The sequence below is a fragment of the Chiloscyllium plagiosum genome, chromosome 24 (genome assembly GCF_004010195.1).
Source record: "Chiloscyllium plagiosum isolate BGI_BamShark_2017 chromosome 24, ASM401019v2, whole genome shotgun sequence".
NCBI classification, from domain to species: Eukaryota; Metazoa; Chordata; class Chondrichthyes; order Orectolobiformes; family Hemiscylliidae; genus Chiloscyllium; species Chiloscyllium plagiosum.
The window spans coordinates 4,429,710-4,442,255 of NC_057733.1; the positions used below are offsets into that span (position 1 = coordinate 4,429,710).

General features: G+C 40.8%; 1 protein-coding gene across 1 annotated transcript; it reads left to right on the forward strand.

Annotated features, from left to right (window-relative positions):
* Positions 1-1,219: 1,219 nt before the first annotated feature.
* On the forward strand, positions 1,220-2,401 carry ccdc160 (coiled-coil domain containing 160). The gene has a single exon (XM_043714238.1). The coding sequence runs from the start codon at positions 1,228-1,230 to the stop codon at positions 2,197-2,199; it is 972 nt and encodes a 323-aa protein (XP_043570173.1). The 5' UTR covers positions 1,220-1,227; the 3' UTR covers positions 2,200-2,401.
* The last annotated feature ends 10,145 nt before the right edge of the window (positions 2,402-12,546 follow it).

The window sequence follows — 12,546 nt, forward strand, 5'->3', positions numbered from 1 at the left end:
TCGGTTCATTAATATGTTAATTCTAGAACTACTTTTAAGTCACATTTTGATTTGATTACTCACTGTGCCACCCTCAAGGTAATTTAAGGTTTTATAAGAAAACGTGACATCTCAGCTCAGACAATGTATCAAAGGTGTGAGGTTAGAGTCTGTATCTCAATGTTGAGTCAGACTGGATTGACTGCCTGCGGGTTGTGTGATATTTGAGCAAAAATAGAATGTATCTGCAAATACAATTCTGCAAATGCAAATTCACCCCATGGACTTTTATGTGTGCGTGTGCATGTGAGAGAGGGCGAAAGAGAGAGACAGTGTGTGTGAGAGTCTGTGTGTTTGTATATGTGCGTGCCTGGTAGAATTTGAGCATGAGTGTGACAGAGTATAAGCCTGTGAGAGGGTGTGGTGTGTGTTGGGGAGCGGTGTGTGTGTGTCTGAGAGAGTGTGAATGTGAGAGTATGTAAGGGTGTTTATATGTGTGCTTGTGTCTGTATGAGAGTGTATAATGTAGAGGGTCACCTGTAGTGTGACATGAACCCTAGGTCCCAGTTGAGGCCATCTCATGGGTATCACACCTAGCTGTCAGTCTCTGCTCGGCCACTCTGCATTGTTGCATATTCCAAAGTCCACCTCCTTTTCAGTAAGGTAACCAAACTACACACAGCACTCCAGGTATGGTCTCACTAAAGTCCTGTTTAACTGCAGTAAGACATACCTTCTTCTAAGGAGACAGTGAGGTCTGCAGATGCTGGAGATCAGAGTTGAGAGTGTGTTGCTGGAAAAGCACAATAGGTCAGACAGCATCCGAGGAGCAGGAAAAATTAAGGTCTCTGGTCCAAAACATCGATTTTCCTGCCCTTTGGATGCTGCCTGACCTGCTGTGCTTTTCCAGCAACACACTGTCATCCCTCCTTCTAACCTCCTCCTCTTCCAATGAAGATCCACATACCATTTTGTTTACTAATTACACGTTACACTTGCCTATTTACTTTCATTAACTGGTGTACAAGTGCATCAGGATCCCTTTGGGCATCCACACTTTCCAATGTATCACCATTGAACAATACTCTTCCTTTCTGTTATTCACACCAAAGTGTATAACTTCACATTAAGCATGTTATTACTTCATCTGCTGTGTATTTGTATTTGGAGCTGACTAACCTGAGATATCTGCACTTAGGTCTTAAGTGGTAACTGTTTAGTGATTTTGTTTCATAGAGATTCCAAGAGATGGAAGAACAACATTGGGTTGAAGCATTATTTCCTCCACATTTCAATGTGCAAGATATTATTGGGAAGGGTGTTACTTCGGAGCTGGTACTCGTTTCTGAAAACTTCGCAGTCAGGAGAGTCAAAAGAATTAAAACCATTTATCAGCAGAAAATTGAGAATTTTCAACAAGAGCAGAAATTTAAAAGAAAAGCTTACAGTTCAGGATGGACTGCATCAGTAACAGATACTCAAACTCCCATTGAAGACCTGAAATTACAGATCTGTGGAAACAGTCATGCTGGCATGTTTAAATCAGACAAATCAGATAGAAATGCTGAGAATATTATTGATGGAATGGAAGAGCAGTGTATCTGGAACACTGAGGAACTAACAACTTTACATGAAATGAAGTGTAGAAAAGACACTAAGCAACAACATTTAAAAGCACAGCTGGCACTTGTGCATTTTCAGGCAGAAGAGCTGAAGGCACGCAACAAGAAATTAACTGTCTGCCTGGAAATCAAAGAGACCGAACTTCATAAGACTAAACTAGATTTACAGAACAATGCCTTATACCTAAGACAAACCATGCAAGAAAGTGTTAAAAAGGATTTGCAAATTCGAGGTCTTAAAGAAGATTTACAAGAAAAGATAGTGACCATGCATAACCTGAGCTCCCAACTGCAATGGAACAGGCTGGAGACACAGGATCACCACCTTGAAAAGGAGAAACTCATCTCCAATTGGAAACAGGTGGAACTGGAGCATCAGTTGGAAAAGGTCTGTTTGCTGGAAAGGTGGAAAGAAAAGTCAAGCTTAGAACTGAAGAAACGACAAACAGAACTGGACACAGTAAAGACTGAACTGAAAAAGGAGAGATGTCAACATGCTCAAAATAAGCAAGCTCTGGAATTGTTGCGCAAGCATTGCTCTAGTTTACCATCGTTGGACCTAGCTCAAAACTTTAAAGTTGACTTTTTAAATAAGTGATATCATCTGTTATTTTTTATTTAATGCTTTCAGTTACTGAATATAAACTAAAATTAAACTTTTGAAGAGATCTTCAATCAGTTACTGCTTAAAATAGCTACTGCCATTAAATCATTAAATATTACAGGATAGGTCAGTGGGGAGGGAACCATGTGGCCGACCACTTCAACTCCCCCTCCCATTCTGCCAAGGCGATGCAAGTATCAGGTTCCTCCACCACCACCAAATCTGACTGGAGGAAGAACGCCTCATGTTCTACCTTGGGACCCTACAACCACAAGGCATCAACATTGACTTCACCAGTTTCCTTATCTCCTCTCCCCCCACCTCGCACCAGATCCAACCCTCCAACTTGGCATAGCTGTCTTAAACTGTCCTATCTGTCTATTTTCCTTTCCACCTATCCACTCCACCCTCCCCTCCGACCTATCACAATAACTCCTTGCTGGCATCTACCTATCGCTTTCCCAGCTACCTTACCCCCAGCTCCACCTCCGCCCTCCTATTTATCTCTCAACCCCTTTCACCCCACATTCTGGATGAAGGACTTATGCTTGAAACGTCAACACTCCTGATCCTCAGATGCTGCCTGACCTGCTGTGCTTTTCCTGCGCCACACTCTTCAACCATGACCTTGTCTGCTTGGCATCGCAAGTACACATCTAAATACTTCTTAAGTGCTGTGAGGGTTTCTACCAGCTTTACAAGCAGTGAGTTCCAGATTCTCACCATTTGCATTTTTTCTCAACAAAGAATTTCCTCAGGTGTAGAGGGATTGCACATCCAGAGTGAAGAAGAGGCAGGTGGAGGCAGCAAACTAGAAGTTTTGATACTGATGTAAAGTGTGAAAAGAATCGCAGATGTAAGTGGGAAAGGACTGGATAAGGAGAGAAAAGAAATGAGTCAAGGTTGGAAGAAATAAGTTCCATAGGAGGCAGGAACAGGCTGAAACAATGGGTCTGCACAGAAAGCCATGTTCGTCAATTTTAGGAAGAATTTAGAAGTGGGTCATTCATATTTGGGGGAACTGAAGTGGCGAGCTGGGGTGGGGGACAGGGGGAGAGAGATCCCTAAATGTTGAGGATAGTGACAGTCGATGTTCGCTGGAAGGGTCAGTGTCCGGGGGCAGATAAAAGGGGGTGTCTCGGAGACTGAACATTCAGTCTCTGCAAGATAGAGGTCAGTATGCAAGAAAAAACAACACTATCCTTGATGGCAGGTTGGATTAAAATGTCAGGGTTGGATCTGAGAAGATGGAGTGCTGTCAGTTTAGAGGAGATTAGGTTCAAATCAGTGGGGACAGCAGAGAAATTAATTTAACTGATGTCACGTTGACAGTTCTGAATGAAAGGTTGTGTGCAGGTAAGAGAATAAGAGGGAGGGGTCAAGATGGAGGGAGAATATTGGAAGCTGGAGGAGAGGTCTGTCGGGGAGTGGAGACTTGTCCAAAGAAATGGGTGCAGAGGTGAAGGTGACAGAATAATGGTTCAACATCATGTCATGCCCAAATTTATTGCAGCAGGGCATAAGGGGATAACACTAAGTCCTTTACTGAGTACAGATTATTCAGCATGAGAGAGTATAAGATCATAAAATATAGGAGCAAAATTAGGGCATTTGGTCCATTGAGTCTGCTATACCATTCAATTATGGCTGCTGTGTTTATCAACCCCATTCTCCCACCTTCTCCCTGTAATCCTTAATCCCCTTACTCATCAAGAACCTTCACTCTGAGGTTGTGCCCTCAAGTCTTAGTCTCTCCTACTAGTGGAAACATCTCTACATCCACTCTGTCCAGGCCTCTCAGTATTCTGTAAATTTCAATCAGATTCCTCCTCATCCTTCTAAACTTGATCAAAAACAGACCCAGAGTTCTCAACCACTCCTCATAATGACATGCCATTCATCCCCAAGATTGTTCTTGTTAACACCCGCTGCACCCTTTCCAATACCAGCACATCCTTCCTTAGATATGGGGCCCAAAATTACTCGCAATATTCCAAATGCTGTCTGACCAAAGACTTCCGCAGCCTCAGCAATACATTTCTGCTTTCGTATTCTAGCCCCATGAAAATGAATGCTGACATTACATTTGCCTCCCTAACTGTCAACTGAAACTGCAGGCTAACTTTAAGAGAATCCTGAACGAGGACTTCCAAATCCCTTTGTGGTTCAGATTTTCAAAGTCTTTCCCCATTTAGAAAATAGTTCATGCCTCTATTCTTCCTACCAAAAGTGCATAACCTCACATTTTCCCACATTGTATTCCACTTGCTTACCCACTCTCCCAGCCTGTCCAAGTCTTTCTGCAGCTCTCCTGCCTCTTTACTACAACCTGTCCCTCCACTTATCTTTGTCATCTGCAAACTTAGCAACAATGCCCTCAGTTTCTTCATCCAGATCATTAATAAATAGTATGAATAGGTATGATCCCAACAGTGACCCCTGTGAAACTCCAGTAGCCACCAGCTGCCATCCTGAAAAGACCCTTCATCCCCGCTGACTCCCTAAATACCTGCTAAGAATTGGGGTTCAGAGGAAGGGTTGCCTTTCTATTTCTATGGTCATATATCCATAACAAACCTATTGACTTCCTTGATTTCCTTGACTATGCATCCTAACCCTGCTTCCTGTCAGGACTACATTCCATTCTCCCAATTCCTGTCTCCATCATATTCGTTCTAATGATGCTGCCACCTGCAGGGGATCCTTTGAAATATCCACCTTTTTCCTTAATTGAGGATTCTGCACCACTATGGCTGACAGAGGGCTCAGCCATGTCCAACACATTTCCTGCATTTCTGCTCTCACCCATTCCCTCCACAGCTATCGTTAATATGTTTCAGTAGTATAAGAATTTTTAAAATTCTTTTATCATGAAAAAATGTTCTTTTTTTCAAACAGAATTGTGTTAATGGAACTTTGGCAAGACCTATACATATCTTTTTTATACAATTTTATACAAATCTATACAAATTTATTAGTTATTACATTTCAGTGGTATGAGTTTTTTTATTTAGATTCATTTTTGGTTTATTTATAGTTAAAAATGCAACAAAAGCAAACCCAAAAAAACACAAATTTTTTCAAATGGAGTTCTGTTAATGGACCTTTTGGAGTGACCTACTTGTGGGAGACTCATTTTTTTCTCTAAAATTACGTGCATAGAAGAGAGAATTATTTTAACATTGCTAAATAGACTTTTATTTATATCACAGAGAAGAGTTTTTTTTTAATGGAGTTGTATTTACCAAGCTTTTGGAGATGCCTGCACATGAACAATTCTGGAGTGAGTTTTTTTTAAATATATCAGAAGATTAAAAGCCATCTGCTGAACCACTTGAATTCGAATTTTTCAAATTCGATTGTCAGCTAAGTTGTTGATTGTATTTAAGATTTATATGTTTGCTTTTTTAAATTTCTTACTTTTTGCATGCTTAATATTAATTCTTTGTGTAAAGAAAGTTAGTTTATTTCATATAAAGGTACTATTGTAAGCTGGTTCTTTTTAGGCTTAATGTAATTGAGGGTATACAAGAAACACAGAGTTAGATGGCTAGTAGATTTAGAGAAGTGATTACACAGCAGGATCAGTCTGATAGATGGGTGACTGTTAGGAAAGGTAAGAAGGTAGTGCAGACGTCTCCTGTGGCTATTCCTTTCTCAAACAGATACTCAGTTTTGGGTACTGTTGAAAAGGATAATCTCTCAAGAGGAAAATAGAAGAGACAGTCAGGTCTTGGACTCTAAGAATGAGTCTTATGATAGATGGGTTTGACAAAATTTTTAAAAATAATTGTTTTGAGGACTCTCCTGTCAAGGACATAGGCTGGAGATTCTGCAGCAGTGAATGTGAATCTAGAATAGGATGATGCTTTCCTAGTGCCAGAATTAAATGCTTCTCACAAAACATTTGAAGCATATTGTTAAAGGGGAGAGTGAAGAACTGGAAGTTATTGTACACTTTGGTAGGAATGACATAATTAAGGAAAAGATCAAAGCTTTACAGAGTGAATATAAAAGGTTAGATAGAAAATTTAGCAAAGTAAGTCAAGAATTAAATTGCATTTCTTTTGATGCATGGAGTCTTACAGATAAGGCTGATGAACTCAGGGCATGTTTGGGAATATGGGATTTGGATGTCATGCTATTGCAGAAACTTGACTGAGGGATGCACAGCACTGGCAGCTCAATGTTCCAAATTTTGATGCTATAGGAAGGATAGAAAGAGAGGCAAAAGAGGAGGGAGAATGGTGTTGTCTGAAAAATTGTCTATTGAAAATATATGGGTTGAAACTAGAAATAAAAAAAGAGTGATCATCTTGATAGGATTGTACTATAGACCCCCCAGTGAGAGGGAAATTGAGGAACAAATACGCAGAGAGATCTCAGAGATGTGTAAGCATAACAAGGTTGTAATAGTAGATGATTTTAATTCTCTAAACATTGGCACTATCATGGTGTTAAAGGTTTGGATTCTTAAGAGGGAGATCAGGAAGGCAAAGAGGGGATATGAGAGCCTTGGCAGATAAGGTTCAGGATAATACAAAGAGATTCTACAAGTACATTAAGAACAACAGAGCAACTAGAGAGAGACTAGCGCCCCTTAAAAATGAAGGAGGTCATCTTTGTATTGAACCTCTAGAGATGGGGAGAGATATTAAATGAATATTTTGCATCGGTTTTACCATGGAGAAAGAAATGTAGGCTAGAGAACTTGGAAATAAATATTGATGTTTTAAAAACAGTTCATATACAGTCATACAGCATGGAAACAGACTCTTCGGTCCAACCAGTCCATGCCAAGCATAATCCTAAACTAATCTAGTCGCACCTGCCTGCTCCTGGTCCATATCCCTCCAAACATTTCTTATTCATGTCCTTATCCAAATGTTTTTAAACATTGTAACTGTATCTACATCCATCATTTTCTCTGGAAGTTCATTCCACACACTGTGTATTAAAAAAATAGTTGCCCCTCATGTCTTAAATCTTTTTCCTGTCACCTTAAAAATATGCCCCCTTGGCTTGAAATCTCCCACCTTAGGGAAAAAGACACTTGTCATTCACCTTATCTGTACCTCTGATTATTTTATAAACCTCTATAAGGTCACCCCTCAACCTCCTACGCTCCAGTGAAAAATTCCCAGCCTAACCAGCCTCTCCTTATAACTCAAACCCTCTAGACTCAGCAACGTCCTGGTAAATCTTTTCTGAACCCTGTTCAGCTTAATAATATCCTTCCTTTCACAGGGCGACCAGAACTGTACGCAGTACTCCAGAAGAGGCCTCACCAAAGTCCTGTCCAACCTGACGAACCAACTCTTATACTTAATGATCTGAACAATGAAGGCAAGTGCTAAACACGATTTAACCACTCTCTCCCTATGTGTTACAAACTTTAAAGAATTAGGTACCTGAACCCCTAAGGTCCCTCTTTTTTACAACACTATACAATTCCCTCCCGTTAATTGTCTAAGTCCTGCCCCTGTTTGTTGCACTAAATTACATTTAGCCAAATTGAACTCCATCTGCCATTTTCTGCCATTGACCCATTTTATCAAAATCCCTTTGTGCTTTTGTGAATTTGTACTTGCAGAATCACATTTTACTTTGCTCAAAAACTGCATGAATCTTTGTAAGATTCTGTAAATCCATTTTTAGGTTAGAATCAGTCTGATCATTGTGGCGCAGACCGCTTCACAGGGGGTTAACATCTTCAATACCTTATCTGGGCCGACATGACACCAATTGTTAAAGTGCATTTGAAAATTTAACTTTTAAAAAAGGTTTTGCGATTTACATATGAAAGAACTGAAACCAACATGGTCATTCTAAAAGATTAGAGATTTAACAAACAATCTGTGTCACTTTCAATATTTTCCTGTGGAATTCACTGCCACAGAGCACAGTAGAGGCCGGGCTGTTAAATGTCTTCAAGGCAGAGATTGATAAATTCTTAATCTCGCAAGGAATTAAGGGATACAGAGAGAGTGCAGGTAAGTGGTGTTGAAATGCCCATCAGCCATGATTGAATGGCGGAGTGGACTCGATGGGCCAAATGGCCTTACTTCCATTCCTATTTCTTATGGTCTTAATATATAATTTCAGTTACATCACACTGTAAACTTTTGCTATAAATTCTGTGTCTTACAGTCTTATTCTCCACAATTACCTGATGATGACGCAGTGCTCCGAAGGCTAGTGCTTCCAAATAAACCTGTCGGACTATAACCTGGTGTTGTGTGAATTTTAACTTTGTACACCCCAGTCCAACACCAGCGTCTCCAAATCATGACTACCAATTTTGGTGTCATCTGCAAACTTAATAATCATGCCTTCTCTATTCTCATCTAAATCATATATTACTGTAGAGGATTACTGTCAGTCTTAGGAAACGTGGAGGTGGATAGATCTCTGAGGTTGATGAAGTGTCTCCCAGAATACTGTGGGAAATTAGAGAGGAAATTGTAGGACTCTTGCAGAAATATTTGTATTGCCTTTAACAAACGATGAGGTACTGGATGTCTGGAGAGTGCTTAATGCTGTGCCTTTATTTAAGAAGTGTGGTGCTGCAAAAAGCACAGCAGATCAGGCAGCATCTGAGGATAAGGAGCTTTTCAGGTATAAGCCCTTCATCTGGAATTTTGTCATGAAGGGCTTATACCCTTATCATTGATTCACCTGCTCCTCGTTTGCTGCCTGACCTGCTGAGCTTTTTCCAGCGCCACACTTTTCGACTCTGACTGTCCAGCATCTGTAGTCCTCACTTTCTGTTTTATTTAAGAAGGAATGTGAGGAAAAGCCTGGGAACTATAAACCTGTGAGTCTGATTTCGGTAGTAGGTAAGTTGTTGGAAGTGATTCTGAAGGGTAGGATTTGTATGTATTTGGAGAGGCAAAGAATGATTCAGGATATTCAATGTGATTTTATGTGAGGGAAATAGTGACTCATGAACTTGATATGAGTTTTTTGAGGAAGTAACCAAGAAGTTTGAGAGAAGAGTGGTAAACATTTTTTACTTGGACTTTAGTAAAGCCCTTGACAAGATCCTGCATGATAGACTACTTAGTAAAGTTAGATCACATGGGATTTAGGGTGAGCTTGCCATTTGAATACAAAATTGGCTTAATGGCAGGAAACAGAGGGTGGTGGAGGGTTTTGTTTTGGACTGGAGGTCTGTGACCAGCAGTGTTACACAGGGATTGGTGCTGGGTCCACTTTTGTTTGTCATTCATGTAAATGATTTAGATGAGAATATAGATAGTCTCGTTAATAATTTTGTGAATGACACCAAAATTGGTGGTATAGTAGACAGTGAAGAAGGTTATCTAAGATTGCAAAGAGATCTTGATCAATTGGGTCAATGGCTGAAGAGTGGAAGATGGAGTTTAATTTGGATAAATGTGAGGTAAAAACAAACAAGGGCAGGACGTATACGATTAAAAGTAGTTTAGTTTGAGATTATTTTCGGCATGGACTGGTTGGGCCAAAGGGTCTGTTTAGAGTCATAGTCATAGAGTCTTACAGCATGGAGACCGGCCTTTGGCCCAAACTGGTCCATGCTGACCAAAATATCCATCCGTGTTAACCCCATTTCCCTGCACTTGGGGGTCCATATCCTTCTAATCCTATCCTATCCATGTATTTGTCTAAATGCCTTTTAAATGTTGTTATTGTATCTGCCTCAACCACCTCCACATGAGTACCACTCTCTGTGTAAAAAAGTTGCACCTCAGGTTCCCTTTTATTCTTTCCCCTCTAACCTTAAACTGGTGCCCTCTAGTCCTCAATTCCCCAACCCTGGGAAAAAGACTGAGTGCATTCACCCTATCCATGCCTCTCATGTTCTTATACACTTCTATAAGGTCTCCCCAGTCTCCTGTGCTCTAAAGAACAAAGTCCCAGCTTGTCCAACCTCTCCCTATAACTCAGACCATTGAATCCAGGCAACATCCTTGTAAATTTCTTCTGCACTCTTTCCAGTTTAATAATACCCTATAACAAGGTGACCAAAACTGAAAACAATACTCCAAATGCTGCCTCAACAACATCCTGTATAAACTGCAACATAACTTCTGAACTTCTATCCTCAGTGCCCTGATTGATGAAAACCTTCTTTGGTGCCCTGGCTACCTGTGACTCCACTTTCAGAGAACCGTGTACCTGATCTCCAAAATCTCTCCTTTCCACTACACTCCTTAATGCCGTATGAATCACTATGAAACTCCTGCCTAGATTTGACTTTTCAACATGCAAGACCTCACACTTACCTATATTAACCTCCATTTGCCATTTCTCAGCCCATTTCCCCAGCTGATCAAGGTCCTGCTGCAATTTCTGATAACCTTCTTCACTGTCTACTTTACTGCCTATTTTAGTGTAATCTGCAAACTTACTAATCATGCCTTGTACATTCTCATCCAAAGCAGCAATGGGCCCTGCACCAATCTGTGAGGCACTCCAGTAGTCACAGGCCTCCAGTCCAACAAACATCCTTTCACTATTACCTCTGCTTCCTACCACCAAGCCAATTGTGTATCCAATTTGCCAGCTTACTCTAGATTCATGCAATTTAACATTACAGAGCAGCCTACCATGTGGAACCTTATCAAAGGCCTTAATGAAATCCATAAAGACCATGTCTACCGCCCTGCCCTTGTCAACATTCCTGGTCACTTCATTAAAGAACTCCAACAAATTTGTGAGGCATGATCTCTCACTCACAAAGCCATGCTGACTACTCCTAATCAAACCCTGTCTTTCCAAATATATATCTTATCCCTCAGAATCTTCTCAAGTAATGTACCCTCCACAGATGTTTAGCTTACTGGTCTATAGTTTCTGGCTTTTGTTTGCAGCCCTTCTTGAATGAAGGCACAACTATCGCTATCTTCCGTCTTCCAGGAACTCGCCCGTGGCTAACGATGATGTAAAAATATCAGCCAGGGCCCCCGCAATTACTTCTCAAGTCTGTTTCTGTGCTGTATGATGCTATGATTTTATAGAGAAAATGTTTCCATTAGGAGAGACTAGGAATGAGGGTGTAGTCTCAGAGTGAAGGGGCGACCATTTAAAACTGAGATGAGGAGGAATTTCTTCAGCCAGAGTGTGGTTAATCTGCGGAATTTATTGCTACAGAAAGCTGTGGAGACCAAGTCATTGAGTGTATTGAAGACTAAGATAGTTAGGTTCATGATTGGTAAGGGAGTCTAGGATTACGGGGAGAAGGTAGGAGAATGGTGTTATAAAACATATCAGCCATGATTGAATAGCAGAGCAGCCTCAATGGACTCAACGGCCTAATTCTGCTCCTATATCTTATGGTTTTATGGCCTGCATTTCACTTTCAAAGATCCACATTGTAAAGGTAACAATATCAATATTTCATCTCCACCTGAAACACTCTAGTTGTTCAATATTTATCTGTGCAGTTTTCTATTTTTGTCTGTGAATTTTTAAAAATGTTTCTGTTCTATCCTATGTGTTTCTAGAAACATGGAGATGCAATCCAACATTGACAATTTATCTTATTCATTCAAAATGACGAGGTGATGGTTGGACTGGGGTGGACAAAGTTAAAAATCACACAACACTAGGTTGTAGCCCAACAGGTTTATTTGGAAGTACCAGCTTTCAGAGTACTGTTCTTTCATCAGTAGCTAGCTGAGCGAGCGAGCAAGCCCTGAGGTGATGTCAGCTAGGTAAGCCCAGCAGTGAAATATGGTCTCTGAAGATCAGCGACTTTGACATTAGAGTCATAGAGTCATAGAGATGTACAGCACAGAAACTGCCCCTTCGGTCCAACTCGTTCATGCTGACCAGATATCCTAACCCAATCTAGTCCCATTTGCCAGCACTTGGCCCATATCCCTCCAAACCCTTCCTATTCATATACCCATTGAGATGCCTTTTAAATGTTGTAATTGTACTAGCCTCTATCACTTCCTCTGGCAGCTCATTCCATACACACACCACTTCTGTGTGAAAAAGTTGCCCCTCAGATCCTTTTTAAACCTTTCCCCTCTCACCCTAAACTTATTTCCTCTAGTTCTGGGTGGACACCCCCAACCCAGGCAAAAGACATTTTTTTTAACCCTATCCATGCCCCTCATAATTTTGTAAACCTCTATAAGGTCACCCCTCAGCCTCCAATGCTCCAGGGAAAACAGCCCCAGCCTATTCAGCCTCACCCTGTAGCTCAAATCCTCAAACCCTGGCAACGTCCTTATAAACCTTTCCTGAACCCTTTCAAGTTTCACAACATCCTTCTGATAGGAGGGAGACCAGAACTGCACATACTAATCCAAAAGTGGCCGAACCAGTGACCTGTACAGCCACAACATG